The following is a 17602-nucleotide window of genomic DNA, read 5'->3' on the forward strand; positions in this document are numbered from 1 at the left end:
TGTTTTTTTATTGCTAATTTGTTTGAGTTTGTTGTAGATTCTGGATATTAGTCCTTTGTCAGATGTATAGATTGTGAAGATTTTCTCCCACTCTGTGGGTTGTCTGTTTACTTTGCTGACTGTTCGTTTTGCTGTGTAAAATCTCTTTAGTTTAATTAAGTCCCAGCTATTTATCTTTGTTTTTATTGCATTTGTTTTTAGGTTTTTGGTCATAAAATCCTTGCCTAAGCCAATGTCTAGAAAAGTTTTTCCAATGTTATCTTCTAGAATTTTTATAGTTTCTGGTCTTAGATTTAAGTCCTTGATCTATCTTGAGTTTATTTCTGTATAAGGTGAGAGATGAGGATCCAGTTTCATTCTCCTACATGTTGCTTGCCAATTATCCCAGCACCATTTGTTGAATAAGATGTCCTTTCTCCACTTTATGTTTTTGTTTGCTTTGTCAAAGATCAGTTGGCTATAGGTATTTGGGTTTATTTCTGGGTTCTCTATTCTGTTCCATTGGTCTATGTGCCTATTTTTATACCAGTACCATGCTGTTTTGGTGATTATGGCCTTATAGTATAGTTTGAAATCAGGTAGTGTGATGCCTCCAGATTTGTTCTTTTTGCTTAGTCTTGCTTTGGCTATGTGGGCACTTTTTTCATTCCACATGAATTTTAGGATTTTTTTTTCTAGTTCTGTGAAGAATGATGGTGGTATTTTGATGGGAATTGCATTGAATTTGTAGATTGCTTTTGGCACTATGGTCATTTTCACAATATTGATTCTGCCCATCCATGAGCATGGGATGTGTTTCCATTTGTGTTGTCTATCATTTCTTTCAGCAGTGTTTTGTAGTTTTCCTTGTAGAGCTCTTTTACCTCCTTGGTTAGGTATATTCCTATGTATTTTATTTTATTTTTTGCAGCTATTGTAAAAAGAGTTGAGATCTTGATTTGATTCTCAGCTTGGTCACTGTTGGTATAGAGGAGAGCTACTGATTTGTGTACATTAATTTTGTATCTGGACATTTTGCTGGATTAATTTATCAGTTCTAGGAGCTTTCTGGAGGAGTCTTTAGGGTTTTCTAGGCATACAATCATATCATCAGCAAACAGTGACAGTTTGACTTCCTTCACCAATTTGGATGCCCTTTCTTTCTCTTGTCTGATTGCTTTGGCTAGGCCTTCCAGTACTATGTTGAGGAGAAGGGGTGAGAGTGGGCATCCTTGTCTTCTTCCAGTTCTCAGAGGGAATGCTTTCAACTTTTCCCCATTCAGTATTATGTTGGCTGTGGATTTGTCATAGATGGCTTTTATTACATTGAGGTATGTCCCTGGTATGCTGATTTTGCTGAGAGTTTTAATTATAAAGGGATTCTGGATTTTGTTGAGTGCTTTTTCTGTGTCTATTGAGATGATCATGTGATTTTTGTTTTTAATTCGTTTATGTTATGAATCGCATTTATTGACTTGGATATGGTAAACCATTCCTGCATCCCTGGTATGAAACCCACTTGATCATGGTGGATTGTCTTTTTGATATGTTATTGGATTCAGTTAGTTAGTATTTTGTTAAGGATTTTTACATCTATGTTCACCAGGGATATTGGTGCGTAGTTTTCTTTTTTTGGTATGTCCTTTCCTGGTTTTGGTATTAGGGTGACACTGGCTTCACAGAATGATTAAGGGAGGATTCACTCTTTCTCTCCCTGTGGAATAGTGTCAGTGGGATTGGTACCAATTCTTCTTTGAATGTCTGGTAGAATTTCTTTTGTGAGTAATTTTTAAAATTACCATTTCAATCTCACTGCTTGTTATTGGTCTGTTCAGGGTATCTAATTCTTCCTGATTTAAGCTAGGAGGATTGTACATTACCAGGAATTTGTCTGTCTCCTCTAGGTCTTCTAGTTTATGCATGTAAAAGTGTTCATAGTAGCCTTGAATGATCTTCTGTATTTCTGTGGTGTCAGTTGTAATATCTCCCGTTTTGTTTCTAATTGAATTTATTTGGATTTTCTCTCTTCTTTTCTTGGTTAATCTTGCTGAGGGTCTATCAATTTTACTTATCTTTTCAAAGAACCAACTTTTTGTTTCATTTTTCTTTTTTTTTTGTTTCAATTTCACTTAGTTCTGCTCTGATCTTGGTTATTTCTTTTCTTCTGCTTGGTTTGAGTTTGGTTTGTTCTTGTTTCTCTAGTTCCTTGAAGTGTGACCTTAGATTGTCTATTTGTGCCCTTTCAGACTTTTTGATGTAGGCATTTACGGTTACTAACTTTCCTCTTAGCTGCCTTTGCTGTATCCCAGAGGTTTTGATAGATTGTGTCACTATTGTCATTCAATTCTAAAAATTTTTAAATTTCTATCATGATTTCATTGTTGACCCAATAATCATTCAGGAGCAGGTTATTTAATCTCCATGTATTTGCATGGTTTTGAATATTCCTTTTGGAGTTGATTTCCAGTTTTATTCCACTGTGGTCTGAGAGAGTGCTTATATTTCAGTTTTCTTAAATTTATTGGGACTTGTTTTGTGGTCTATCATGTGGTCTATCTTGGAGAAAGTTCCATGCACTGATGAATAGAAAGTATATTCTGAAGTTGTTGGGTAGAATGTTCTGTAAATATCTGTTAAGTCCATTTCTTCCAAGATATAGTTTAAATCCATTGTTTCTTTGTTGACTTCTTGTCTTGATGACCTGTCTAGTGTTGTCAGTGGAGTATTGTGTTGTTGTCTATCTCATTTCTTAGGTCCAGTAGTAATTGTTTGATAAATTTGGGAGCTCCAATGTTAGGTGCATATATATTTAGGATTGTGATATTTTCCTGTTGGACTAGGCCTTTTATCATTATGTAATCTCCCTCTTTGTCTTTCTAAACTGCTATTGCTTTAAAGTTTGTTTTGTCTGACATAAGAATAGCTACTCCTGCTCACTTTTGGTGTTCATTTGCATGGAATGAATGACTCTAATATTTTGAGACTAGTTTTCACTCAGATCTTTGTATAAGAGTATCAGTCTTTATAAATACTACCATGCGATAGATTTTGTATAGTCTTCATTTTTTAGAGCAGGTCATGGAAAAATTGAGTGGAAAGTACAGTTTCCCATATATGCACAGCCTCGCCAACCATCAACACCCCACCACCCGAGAGTGGTACGTTTGTTATAATTGGTGAACCTACACTGCCACATCATTATCACCCACAGCCCAGAGTTTACATTAGGGTTATCTCTTGATGTTGCACATTCTGTGGATTTGGACAAATGTACAATGACATGTATCCAACAGTGTGGAATCATATGGAAGAGTTTAACTGCCCTAAAACTCCCATGTTTCACCTTTTCATCCTTTCTTGCCCCCATCCCCTAGCAACCACTGATCTTTTTACAGTCTTCATAGCTTTGTCTTTTCCAGAATGTCATATAGTAGGTATCATAACATGTAACCTTTTCAGATTGGTTTCTTTCACTTGGTAATATGTGTTTAAGTTTCCTCCATGACTTTTCGTGGCTTAATTGCTCATTTCTTTTTAATGCTGAATAATATTAATTGTATGAATGTACCACAGCTTATTTATCCATTCACTGTGTGATTGATTTTTGATATGGATTCTAATTTGTTAGGGGGATGGATCTACATATATCTTTTTCTTTTTAGAGGCGGGGTCTTACTATGTTGCCTAGGCTACTAGAGTACAGTGGCTATTTACAGGCATGATCATAGCACACCGCAGCCTCGAACTCCTGGGCTCAAGTGATCCTCCCTCCTCACCCTCCTTAGCAGCTGGGACTACAGATGCATGCCGCAGTGTCTGGCTGGGGCCTATATAATATACATTTCCTTTATTCCACTCTCAAACCCATCCAATTACCTAATAGAGACCCTGCAGGCAGAAGACTTTCAATAAATCCTAGTAAAAATTCTAGTCGGTCTGCCAACAACCCACACACTCAGGTGTACCTCTGATATCTTGGATGCATTTTTGTGTTTACATTGTGTGTTGTTCCTTACAGCTCTCTGGTGGTGTATGCACACCTCACCAGAGCCAAAAAAATCCTGTGCAAAGTAAAGAAACAGCAATGTACTGCCCGTCTTACCACTGTCTTCTGTATCCATTCCTTATCTCGTTCTAATTTCTTCCTATGACGAACAACATGTTGAGGCTTTTGGATTTCTTCTGTCTCAGGCTTCTCAGGTGTTGGTTCAGTCATTAAATGAAACGTGAAAGTGGTCATCTCTGTTAACTTTTGAGCTGCCATTCAATTGATTGATTGCATTGAATAAGATTTTGGTGGGAAAGAGAAAGGAAACTTAAGTCTGTCTCTCTCAAGGTGCCAAAGGGAGTTTGAGGGTTTGGGAGATCTGCCATTTTTCCCCAGTAAGGAAGGCTGTTGGGTAGTGGGAAAATTAAGGCCTTTGAAGAGAGAAATGTTGGAGCTGACATTCCAGCTCACTCTGTTTGGTCACACATTCACTCAACATGTACTTATCAAGTGCCTAGTGTGTGTCAGCCCAGTGCTGGATGCCTGATATGACAGTGATGGTCAACCTGTACAGATGTAGGGGTATGAGTGGGTGACGCAGCGATAATGCAAACTACAACATAATGAGAGGAGCACTTACCCAGCGAATGGTGTGGCTGCTAATTGAAAAAACAGGTGAAAGCCAGGGAGTCATCAAAAAAAGGTAAAATGGAAGTGTATATCAACATGTCATTTCAAAGGTAAGACAAGGTACAGGTCTGATGATTGGGCTCTGTGATCATTTTTGCTCAAATCACACCAATGATTGATTGACTGATTGACTGAGACAGAATCTTGCTCTGTCGCCCAGGCTGGAGTGCAGTGGCATGACCTTGGCTCACTGCAACCTCTGCCTCCTGGGTTCAAGCAATTCTTGTGCCTCAGCTGGGATTACAGGCATGTGCCACCACACCTGGCTAATGTAGAGACGAGGTTTTGCCATGTTGGCCAGGCTGGTCTCAAACTCCTGGCCTGAAAGGATTATCCCGTCTCAGCTGCCCAAAGTGTTGGGATTATGGGCATGAGGCACCACACCTGGCTGAGTTTTGTTTTTTAAAGCATTCAACTTAGTTTTCATTTCATAGCAACAAGTTTCTTTTTATATTCATTTTGTCCATTTTTATGACAATTGAATGTTGGAACTAAACTAGTAAGGACGACTGAAAAACAAGCCTGGTGCCTTTTGATAAGTGCTTAACACAACAGTGGGAGCTGAGTGGCTGGAGCCGTGGTGAGGGGCTTCTAGCTGTAGTATCAGCCAACATGCTCTTTGTGGGAGTGAGGAGCCCCAGCTTACTACTTAAGGGGGAGGTCAGTTAGGAGAGCGCCCTGTGTCCCATCATTGAGGTCAATACAGGCTTCCATGAGAGCTCATGGGAGGGAACTTAACTGGGCTTTGAAGCTGAGAAGATTTCCACCTCCAGTGGAAGGTAAATCTGTAGTAGGCAATGGAGGAGTCCCAGCATAAGCACTGTGTGGTTGGAGGCTGGAGTGGGGATGGGTTAGTGGTGACACAGGATTCAGGAGAGGCAGGCAGGGCCTGAAGCCCCTATTCCTTAAGAGTTAAGTCAGGGGCATGAATTGGTACTGAGGGTAAGAGTACTGTATTGAGAGGCAATCAGGCTGAGACAAGGCTCAGCAAGAAAAAGTACCATGATTGATTAGCTATGTCTCCCATGAATATTGCTGTCATTTTGGTGTTAATTGGGTCCAGTCACCTGGAAGATATTCCATGTTGTAGTTTTGAGTTTTCGAATGAAGATAGCTTAGTCCCTTCACTGAAGCCTTCCATGATTAGATCCATGAAGCTGGTAACTTCCATGATTTGCAAATCTTTTTTTTTTTTTTTTTTTTTTTTTTGAGATGGAGTCTCGCTCTGTCACCCAGGCTGGAGTGCAGTGGCGTGATCTCGGCTCACTGCAAGCTTCGCCTCCCGGGTTCACGCCATTCTCCTGCCTCAGCCTTTCCGAGTAGCTGGGACTACAGGCGCCTGCCACCATGCCTGGCTAATTTTTTGTATTTTTTAGTAGAGACGGGGTTTCACCATGGTCTCGATCTCCTGACCTCGTGATCCGCTCACCTCGGCCTCCCAAAGTGCTGGGATTACAAGTGTGAGCCACCGCACCTGGCCAATTTGCAAATCTTAATAGCTGGACACCAAATGCCTTTAGTCTCTTGGTAAAGGAGCTATTTGTTTTCCAATTTTTGCATTAATATTCCTTTCCTGGAGTAGTCCACTCCCCTAAATCTGTGTTAGATTCCTTACCGTGTGGTCCCACAGTGTCCCCTTCCCACCATAGGGCCTAACCATTCTATATGGTAATTCCCTACTTTCTTGTCTATCCTTCCAAGAATAGACCAATGAAGCCTGAGAAGCTCACTCTTTCTGGAGCATTCTCTTTCAAAGGAGCTCTGATCTGAGAACCGGAAAACGCAGCTGCCCTGGAGAGCATCCCTATTGGGAAGCAAGACAGTCCACACCACTGAAATGCTAAGGTGACTCGCTCTGTGTTCGGATCCCCCACCTGCCCCTGCCACCAAGAGAGAAACTCACTGGGGCCCTAGACAGTATCTGTCATGCTCGGTATTTCATCCCTGGCAGCCAGGACCACATCAGCCCTGTAGGCACTGAAGTGAGTGAATGAGCCCTTCCATCTTCTTTACCGTACATGCAGAAGGGGAGAGACGGTGGGATGCGGACAAGAGAGCCAGCACCTGGTGGAAAATGGTGGAGTGGTGCCTACCTTCACGTCTCCTCTTAATCCATAAGATTATTTCCTTGAACTTTTCATAATTTTTCTTCAACCTAAAAGTAAAGTGGATCATCTTTAAAAGCCAAGACTAAGTTCACACGTACATGCCATCACACACAGTGCAGACAATACTGGAGCCTGCAGAGTCTCTTTCGCAGGTGGAATGGGGCCAATGGCTTTGCTTTTTAGGCCAGTTTACTTTGAGTCAATGCCCAGGAGTAAAGGGCTGGTGCCTGATATCCACTTAGTGCTTCCCTCATGGTCTGACCCACAACCAGGGCATACGGCTGAACCCTAAACCCTTCTAAATGAATTCAGTGAGGGTAATCTTGGAGGCAGCTGACAGGGGAGGGAGGTCCAAATGCAAGTATGGCCCTGTGAGTTAACTCACAGGGCTGGATTTGATTTTCTGTGGCTTGTCTATATTCCAGTGAAACCCAGAACCACCTGAAACCCCTTTGCATTTAGTAGGACATTTTCAAATAACGTTACTCAAAAGGACTTATCATGAAAGCCACACAAGTCACAGTTCTTCAACGTGATCAAGCCCTTTTCTCCCTCTCATGTCAACACACAGAGTGAGTCATCCTGACATTTCAGTGGTATGGACGGTTTTCCTTCCAAATAAGGTGCTCTCCAGGGCAGCTGTGTTTTCTAGTTCTCAGATCAGAGCCCATTTGAAAGGGAGTGTGCCAGAAAGATTGAGCTTCCCAGGCTTAATTGGATCTGAAAAGGAGGCCTTTGCCATTGCAGATTTTAAATCCTTAGATCAGATTCCTTGAAGAGGGCATACTAATTTAGCCCAGAGTATCTCCAGGAAGCAAACATCCTTTGCTGGAAAGGGCTGCACTGTTACCTAGCAAAGAGCAATGGTTCCCTTATTCGTACCCTAGAAGCAATAGGGAAATTTGAGAATGAGTCTATGGCCCATTTGTACCAAATGTTATTCATTTATAATGCAAGGACTTTTAATGGAATTGAAGCAGTTACCTAGCCTATTGGCACCTGTAAAAAAATAAGGACCAAGGAATGGGTGGAGTGGGGGCCTATCCTTTAGGCTCAGAGCAGGATACCAAACACAGATAAGAGTTAAACTCCAGTGAGGGGATCTAGCCAGAGGCACCCAAGGCCCTTTTGGGAAGACTGGCTGTTCCTCTCTTGTTTTCTTGCCCACCTTTGCAAGCAAGTGGAATCCTCATCAGCTGGCTCTTCAATACCAGAGACTGGGGTACACTGTATCCCTAGAGCCTAGGTTAGCACATAGTAGGTGCACATGAAATATCTGTTGAATGCAATCAGGTTAGAATCAGTCTTTGATACAGGCCTAAATGGCAAGAGAGGGAGGAAATGGCACAGAGGCAGTGGGATAACCTGTAGAAATATTATTTGGTGTTTGTTTTTGCTGATCCAAAAGCTTGGGAGTTTTTTGTGTTTTGCCTTCCCATTTCCCAGAGAAGCCCTGGGGAGTCTCTTGCCCTATGCCTCTTCTGAGTCCACAGTGGAAGTTGCTGGCAGTCAATCTCTTCCTGACTTTTGTGAACACCGGAACTTACCCACATGATTAGGCAGGGCACCTTGTTTCACTCAGCCTGTCCCTGGTGCCACTGCTGGAGAGTCTGTGACAGACCCATGGGGGCACAAACACATACCTGGCTCTCCAGGTTTCTGACAGTGGATAAAGGAAAGAGCAGGCTTCCATGCTGAGAGCATGCCTGCACCATAGGCTGGGTGTATGTATGATATAGTTTGGCTGTGTCCCTACCCAAATCTTATCTTGAATTCCCATGTGTGGTGAGAGGAACCCAGTGGGAGGTAACTGAACCATGGGGTCATCTTTTCCATGCTGTTCTTGTGATAGTAAAAGTCTCATGAGATCTGAATGTTATTGAATTTCCCTGTACAAGCTCTCTTCTCTTGTCTGCCACCATGTGAGATGTGCCTTTCACCTTCTACCATGATTCTGAGGCCCCCTAGCCATGTGGAACTGTAAGTCCATTAAATCTCTTTCTTTTGTAAATTGCCCAGTCTTGGGCATATCTTTATCAGCAGTGTGAAAACAGACTAATACAGTAAATTAGTACCAGTAGAGTGAGGTGCTGCTCAAAGATACCTGAAAATGTGGAAGTGACTTTGGAACTAGGTAACAGGCAGGAATTGGAACAGTTTGGAGGCCTCAGAAGAAGACAGGAAAATGTGAGAAAGTTTGGAACTTCCTAAAGACTTGTTGAATGGCTTTGCCCAAAATGCTGACAAGAAAGTCCAGGCTGAGGTGGTCTCAGATGGAAATGAGGAAGTTGTTGGGAACCGGAGAAAAGGTGACCCTTTTATGTTTTAGCAAAGAGACTGGCAGCATTTTGCCCCACCCTAGAGATTTGTGAAACTTTGAACTTGAAGGAGATGATTTAGGGTAGCTGGTGGAAGAAATTTCTAAGCAGCAAAGCATTCAAGAGGTGACTTGAGTGCTGTTAAAGGCATTCAGTTTACTAAGGGAAGCAGAGCATAAAAGTTCAGAAAATTTGCAGCCTGACAATGTAATAGAAAAGAAAATCCCATTTTCTGAGAAGAAATTCAAGCTAGCTGCAGAAATTTGCATAAGTAACGAGAAGCTGAATGTTAATCTCCAAGACAATGGGGAAAATGTCTCCAGGGTGTCAGAGGTCTTCACAGCAGCCCCTCCCATCACAGGCCTGAAGGCCTAGGAGGAAAAAATGGTTTCGTGGGCCAGGCCCAGGGTCCCCATGTTGTGTGCAGCCTAGGGACTTGGTGCCTTGCATACCAGCTGCTCCAGCCATACCTGAAAGGGGACAAAATAGAGCTTGGGCCATGGCTTCAGAGAGTGCAAACCCCAAGCCTTGGCAGCTATCACATGGTGTTGAGCCTGTGAGTGCACAGAAGTCAAGAACTGGGGTTTGGGAACCTCTGTCTAGATGTATGGAAACGTCTGGATGCCTAGGCAGAAGTTTGCTGTAGGAGCGGGGTCCTCATGGAGAATTTCTGCTAGCGCACTGCGGATGGGAAATGTGGGGTCAGATCCCCCACACAGAGTCCTTACTGGGGCACCACCTAGTGGAGCTGTGAGAAGAGGGCCACTGTCCTCCAGACCCCAGAATGGTGGATCCACTGACAGATTGCACTGTGCATTTGGAAAAGCCTCAGACATTCAATGCCAGCCCATAAAAGCAGCTGGGAGAGAGGCTATACCCTGCAAAGCCACAGGGGCAGAGCTGCCCAAGACCATGGGAACCCATCTCTTGCATTAGCGTGACCTGGATGTGAGACATGGAGTTAAAGGAGATTATTTTGGAACTTTAGGGTTTAATGACTGCCCTGTTGTATTTTGGACTTGCATGGGGCCTATAGCCCCTTTGTTTTGGCCAATTTCTCCCAGTTGGAACAGCTGTATTTATCTAATGCCTGTACCCCCATTGTATCTAGGAAGTAACTAACTTGCTTTTGATTTTATAGGCTCATAGGCAGAAGAGACTTGCCTTGTCTCAGATGAGACTTTGGACTGTAAACTTTTGAGTTAATGCTGAAATGAGTTAAGATTTTGGGGGACTGTTGGGAAGGCATGACTGGTTTTGAAATATGAGGATGTGAGATTGAGAGGGGGTGGTGGTGGGATGATATGGTTTGGCTGTGTTCCCACCCAAATCTCATCTTGAATTCCCACGTGTTCTGAGAGGACCCAGTGGGAGGTAATTGAATCATGGGGGCAGGTCTTTCCCATTCTGTTCTAGTAATAATGAGTAAGTCTCATGAGATCTGATGGTTATTACAAGGGGGAGTTTCCTTGAAAAAGCTGTCTTCACTTGTCTGCCACATGTAAGATGTGCCTTTCACCTTCTGCCATGATTGTGAGGCCTCCTCAGTCACATGGAACTGTAAGTCCATTAAATCTCTTTCTTTTGTAAATTGCCCAGTCTTGGGTCTTTATCAGCAGCATGAAAATGAACTAATACAGTGTACAAATGGCTGGAACATTTTGTGACCTGGGGCCTTGCCAGCTAGAAAGAACTGGTGCCAGTGACACAGGTCTACAATAACCTTACAGGGGCCCTGGCCATGACCCTAGGTCAGTGAAGCTCAAGGCTCTCCCTCCTTCAGGATGTGTGGAAAAGCGTTAGCTCACCTAGCGTGAAGCCAGGGAATTTTGTGGGCAGATGCCCCAGGTCTTGACTCCCCAGTGTCTTCTCCTTAAATGCCAGGGGTCTGAACTTTGCTCCCTAGAGTTTTATACAAGTTCTTGGTCCCTGCAAGCCTTTTCTTGCTCTGAATTTCCAGCCTCTGTCACCATCTGCCTTGATCTTATCCTGTACCTCCCATGCTTGCAATGTCCTTGCTCTTGAGTTTGATTTTGTTCTGGCAGCTGGATTATTCTGCCCATCTGACCCCTGGATCTTACCCTTTCCCGGCACTTGGCCTGTGCCTGCTCCTTGACTCATGGAACCTGTCTGGTCCTGACTTTGCTCTTTTTTGTTAATGGCTCAATTTACACTTTCCCTGCTGCCGCCTCTGGCATACCCAAATCCACTGACCAATCACTCGGCTTCACCAGTTACTTACATAATTACGAGTTTCCGTCTGTTTTCACTTTCCAGTAGCCTAGTTAGGGGAATGTCAAAATCCTCTTCCAGTTCATTGCGAGCAGCCATGTCTTTGATTATTGTTTTAAATACTGTCTGATAGGAGCTATTCAAAAACTACAAAAGGATCAAAGAATGAAATATTCAGAAAATGGAAATTAATGATTTATTAGTTAATCACTTTTCTGACTCCCAAAGGTACTGTGTGACAGTTCAACATATTATTCTAAAAACACAAAAATGGGAACCAGGGACAGGGGGAGGGAGAGCAACAGAAAGGATAGCTAATGGATGCTGGGCTTAATACCTAGGTGATGGGCTGACCTGTGCAGCAAACCACCATGGCACATGTTTACCTATGTAACAAACTTGCACATCCTGCACCCTGAATTTAAAAGTTGAAGATTAAAAAAAAAAAAAAGGAAAAAGGAAACGGGACCCATAGGATGGTTAGCAATCATTCTTTTCAAGAGTATTTCCATGATCATCATACTCTATTCTCGTTCCTCAATTTCCTTAAAAATTTTTTTAAACATCAATATGCCAAAATATCTTTGGAGAACATACACAGTTATCTTCTTTTTCCAAATGTGGAGATGGCTATGGAATGTAAAAATACTTCCATGCTTTAAGAGCATAACAGGTTTTCTGCATTCTACAAATGGCCAACTCCCAGTAGTGATTTATTTATTCAATGTGAAGAATGAGTCTTCAGAAAAGTAGCATAGCACCTTGTGCATCACTCTATTGGGCAGTTCTGCTTTTAAAGATTCTTCCAAAGTAATGATGTTACAAGCTGCCTAAGATGGAGTTTCACTCTGTCACCCAGGCTGGAGTGCAGTGGCACAATCTAGGCTCACTGCAACCTCCGCCTCCCAGATTCAAGTGATTCTCATCCCTCAGCCTCCTGAGTAGCTGGGATCACAGGCACGTGCAACCATGCCCAGCTAATTTTTGTATCTTTAGTAGAGATGAGATTTCACTATGTTGGCCAGGCTGGTCTTGGACTCCTGGCCTCAAGTGATCTGCCTGCCTCAGGCTCCCAAAGTGCTGGGACTACAGGTGTGTGCCACAGCACTTGTCCACAAGGTGCCTTTTTATTTGGCCAGTTTGATCATTCTTTCCCATGTCTATGCTGCTGACCAGGACTGACCCATAGGTGGGTCCTCCCAAGAGTTTCTGTTTTGGATCCCTTTTGATGGAAAGTGAAGCTGGTTTCTTAGAGAGGACAGCCAGGGATCGGTCATGTTGCCTATTCTTTGCTCACCGACAGGTTGAGATTGCTGTTGTTCAATGTGTGATCATGGAGAATATACCATTAACTCACTAGCTTCTTACAGCAAGTGAAAGACCAACATATCCAAAGTTGCACATGATCTGGGACAGATACAAGGATATGGCTTATGGCTGGCCAGTGTTTCTAGTCTAGGTTGGGGGAAAGCTGGGGTGCTTTAGGTCCGGCTTGCCTGGTTCCTAGCCTCTGAGCCCTGTCTCTCTATTTCTTGAATCAGTGCTTCAGGACAGGATGAGGTGAAGGCTTTTGCTGCCCATATTCCTGCTTCTAAATTCCTCATTGTTGACAATCCCTCCTTTGGGATGAAGTGACTTTCTGTTCATCTAGACCAGTGATCTGTCCCCATTCTGTTTGCATTTTATGTTCTGTTCTCCAGAAAATAGAGTGTCTGTTGTGGTCTGCTGGATGGCCAACCATCTGGGTGGGTCTGATGTACTCTAGACTGTGCCACCCCACTCTATGAAGCCAGCATATGTGACATCTTATGGGGTTTATTCCATTTGCTTGCCTAGGCTACAGAGTGGAACTAATCCCCAACATCGTGGTAGGTGTATTGGGCACCTCAGTGATGAGGTCTCCCAAGCCCAGAGACTTCTCCTGGGTTAATATCTGGTTCTTGGAACCAAAAGAATTTTCACAGCAAGGTTTGTGATGCATAAATGTATCACTGAAATAAAAAATGAAGGCTGGGCATGGTGGCTCACACCTGTAATCCCAGCAATTTGGGAGGCTGAGGCGAGTGGATCACTTGAGCCCAGGAGTTTGAGACCAGCCTGGGCAACATAGTGAGACCCTGCCTCCATAAGAAAAAAACGAAACAAGCATGTGATAGTAAATTAAAAATAGCAAATAAGTCGTCAGAATAACTGAACTATAGGTTGATAGACTCCCTCCAAATAGGAGGGCTTTAGCTTCCTCTCCCTAGTTTGTACCCCTCTGGTTTCTGGTAGTCTCTCAAAATGTGCCTCAGAAGTTTACTTAAACAAGTCTTGCAGCCGCAGGTTCTGTGTGGCATTCACCCCATTGCAGCCGCAGGTTCCATGTGGCTTTTGCCCAATTGCAGCTGTAGGTTCCATATGGCATTCACTCCATTGCAGCTTCAGGTTCCGTGTGGCATTCGTCCCATTGCAGCTGCAGGTGCCGTGTGGCATTTGCTCCATTGCAGCTGCAGGTTCTGTGTGGCATTCACTCCATTCTTCTCCTCCTGCTCTGTCCCTACTTGTCCATATCTACTGCCTACCATGTTCCTTGGAGACATGCTGCTTTGCCAAGCTGTATCACTGCCTATCCTGGGAATGCAGTGTCTGTGCAATATGTGCTGCCACAGCACCATCAGCATTCAATCCTTGGGGAACAGAATGGCATAGATATCAGGAGGAAAGGACTCCTCAGCCCTGGGACATACTTTGTCACCTGGACCCTGGAATAGCACTGCTGTGTCTAGAGTTTCACAATGTGTATCATGACTAGTTTTCGTTAGTGACTAGTCTTTACCCCCTAATCGTAGGGGTCCTATTTCCATCTATGGCATTTAGATAAGAAGATATGACATCATTCCCCCAACCATTTTTTTTTTTTTGGATTCCTCCTTGCTTACCAAAAACTATTCTCCACACTAACTGCAAACCAGGAAAGCTCCTAGGCTCATGTGTAAACGCCAGGTAATGCTGGAATGTTTTTACGAGTTGGGGGACAGGGGGTATTGTCTACCTGCAGTAGTCAGACAAAAAAAATGCCTTGTGATCCTCTCCCCGTCTAAGGCTTCAACTATAAGCTAAGGATTCTATTATGGTTGAATTGTGTTTCCCCGCTTCCCTGCCACCCAAATTCGTATGTTGAAGTTCAATACCTTAGACTGCAATGAAGTCTGTGAAGTCTCCCTTAGACCATGATCATTTGGAGATAGGTTCTTCACAGAGGTAATCAAGTTGAAATGAGGTCCTTAGGGTGGGCTCTATTTCAGTATGACCGGTGTCTTTACAGCCAGGGGAAATGTGGACATAGAGACATGCATGGAGGGAGAATGGGGTAAATAGACACAGGAGAAGATGGTCCTCTACAAGTCATGGAGAGAGACCTGAGCCAGATCCTTCCCTCACAGCCCTCACAAGGAACCAACTCTGCCGACACCTTGATTTTCAGATTTCAAGTCTCCAGAACTATGAGATAGTAAATTTTGTTGTTCAAGCCACTCAAAGGTGGCACTTTGTTAACAACAGGGCTTAGCAAACTAATACAGATTCCAAATCAAAATCTTTAGCCAAGAGCTTTCTCCCAGGACCTAGATTGTGTATTTCTGGTTTTCAGTTGAACTTTATCTGGATATCTTATAGAAACTTAACACTCAGTGTGTACCCAATAGATCTTTCTACCTCATCCTACAAATGTACCCTTCTTCTGCTCTTCAGCTTTCCAGCCTATAGAGTAGAAATCTGTACCATGTCATGGCAGCTGTGCTGGGCACTGCCCTGAGCTGCCAGGCTTTCCCACGTGTTCATCTGTACCACTACATATTACTGATCTTCCTACCCTCAGCCTCTCCCCTCCAATTCATCATCCACAAAGCCACCAGAGTGACCTTTAAAAATGCAAATTTGATCCTTTCCTTGGAGAAAGGACTCAGTATTGTTGGGAGCTTTGGCTAGATCTCCTATGCCATATTGTTTCCCCCAAATAAAGTCCACATAGTTTTAAAGAGATCCTAGAGAGCTAGAAGAACACAAATGAATTATAAAAACTCTTTTGAGGAGTGAAAAGACCTCTCTACACATGAAACAATACTTAGTAATCAGAAAAGAAAATACTGATACATGAGACTACCTGCACATAAAAAAAGACCCTGTCATGGAAAATACCAAGAAGAAGGTTGGGAAACAAAATACAAACTGGAAACAAATTTACATGTATGTCAGAAAAGGAATTAAGGTCTTTCATATATTAAAAGCCCTCACAAATCAGAAAGAAAGAGAAATAAGCAACATGGTAGAAGAGAAGACAACACCAGCTGGCCAGTCACAGAGAGACACAAATGTCCAATAATTGTGAAAATGCCTGGCACCTTTCATAATGGAGGAGATGCAAAAACCAACAATGAGATGCTATTTCCACCCTATCAGATGGGCCAGAATTATGACCCTTGGTGGTCGAGGAGATATGATGAAGGAGGCATTCTCATGCCCTCTAGGTGGCAATAGGAAAATGGTACAACTTACTGGTGGGGAAATTTGTCAATGCTTTTTGAGTTAAAGATGCAGATAGCTCTGGTTCTAGCATCACCTGCTAGAAATTTATTCTTTACATACACTTGCATTTGTATGTAATAATATATGAACAATTCATTGCATTGAATATATATATATTTATATGTACACACACACACAATACAAGACTGGAAACAACTTAAACATCCATTGACAGGGCGCTAGTTAAATTATGGTACAAGATGTAATGGAATACCAAAGCATTCCAAAATATATTATTAAGGGAAAAGTAAGTTATTGAACAGAATGTACATCATGATTCCATTTGTGGATATGCATGTGTTTTAAAATATATGTATATGTGTATATGCGATAAAATTTCCAGGATACATAAATAGCAGTATACAGCAGTTATTTCATTACAGTAAGGAAGTAGAGGCTTGAGACATTTATTTCATAGCCTTCTTTACTACAATATTTTAAAATGGTGTGCACATGGTAGCTTCACAATGTAAAAGCTAGACAATTTAGGTAGTTTGAATCAAAATACTTAAAGAAATTAAAAACAAGTCTAATGGTGTCACATCCTTGCCTAAAATCCTTTAGTAGCAAAGTCCTGGAATGGCACGGTGCTTGTGATGAGAGCTCCCCTGCTCAGCCCACCTGTCCCAAGGAAAACTCTGGAATGCTCCCAAATCTGCCATGTCCTTCCAGAACACACACGGAAGATGTGTCTGTCACCTGAGAATTCAGTGCCACCTGATATAGCAAAACATCAATGGAAGGAGCCTTGAAGGTTTCTGAATAATTTGTGTCTAATTAAAACAATTCCTTCAGGTTTCAACTCTAGTTGAAAAATCTTTCCAAAATGTCTGAGTTTACTTTCCTGCCTTTGTAAATCCAAAGCAGTAAATCTAAATTTATGTCATTTTTTTTCCTCCCTTCATTGCAGTATTTCAGTAAATCTTAGTAATACAGTGCTGTATAGAGGCAAGTATAGAATATAGGACTAAATATGAACTGAGACCAGAAAATTTCACAATTAAAAATATTTAAAAAATGAAATATTTAGTTTTTTGTCTTTTATAAACTTAGGAAAATATATCTGCTTAACTTTGGGTTCCAGAGACACAAGATTTCATTTTTAGGATTGTAGTGAGCACCTACAATCTGAGAAGTCTTCTTAGCAGTCGAGGACAGGATGAATAATAATGCTTCCCTCGGAAACAGCCCTAGAGGAAGTTGATGCAGGAAATTCGAGCCACTAGGCTGCCCCCGTAGGCAAAACATTCATGTGGCATATTTACAAAATCATAACACAGATTTTGTCTTAAAGACAAGAAAACATCCAGTAGATGTAAGGCTTATTGAAACCAGATGACTCCCCATCTCCCCTCTGGTGATTGGGAACAGATGGGGAGAGCACCCTGTTGAATTTCCAGGGCTGGTTCTGGGTCTCTCTGCAGGGTGGTGGTGGTCACAGGCCTGCAGAGATGGGAGAGAAACACCACTGCTATTTGCTGTGGTGCCTGCCTGGAGTAGAGAGGTTAGCATCTGGAGTTTTGTGTCTTGCCAGGTTGACCCATCTACGTAGAGGGAGTAGGCTTTCCTTGGGGCTTTTCTGTCTGTGCTTGTTGGAGTTTCTGGGTTGCTGTCTTCTCTAACACCCAGTCTGGGATATATGAGGCAAAAAGAAAACCCAGGTCCTCAGATTCCAAGACCTCAGCCAGCTAGCCTGGGCTGGACTGGGCTTGGGCCACCCT

The 17602-nt window shown here is 42.7% G+C and overlaps 1 protein-coding gene across 1 annotated transcript in view; it reads right to left on the reverse strand.

Annotated features, from left to right (window-relative positions):
- The window catches only part of ERICH6B (glutamate rich 6B), a 75062-nt gene that overhangs the window by 16316 nt on the left and 41144 nt on the right, over positions 1–17602 (reverse strand). Inside the window, exons 9-11 of the mRNA XM_055244034.2 lie at positions 11326–11462; positions 6751–6812; positions 4082–4236 (exon numbers count right to left, since the gene is read on the reverse strand). Of these exons, the coding sequence (XP_055100009.2) occupies positions 4082–4236; positions 6751–6812; positions 11326–11462 (354 nt within the window). The remainder of the gene's footprint in view (positions 1–4081; positions 4237–6750; positions 6813–11325; positions 11463–17602) is intronic.

The sequence above is a fragment of the Symphalangus syndactylus genome, chromosome 15 (genome assembly GCF_028878055.3).
Source record: "Symphalangus syndactylus isolate Jambi chromosome 15, NHGRI_mSymSyn1-v2.1_pri, whole genome shotgun sequence".
Classification (NCBI taxonomy): Eukaryota; Metazoa; Chordata; class Mammalia; order Primates; family Hylobatidae; genus Symphalangus; species Symphalangus syndactylus.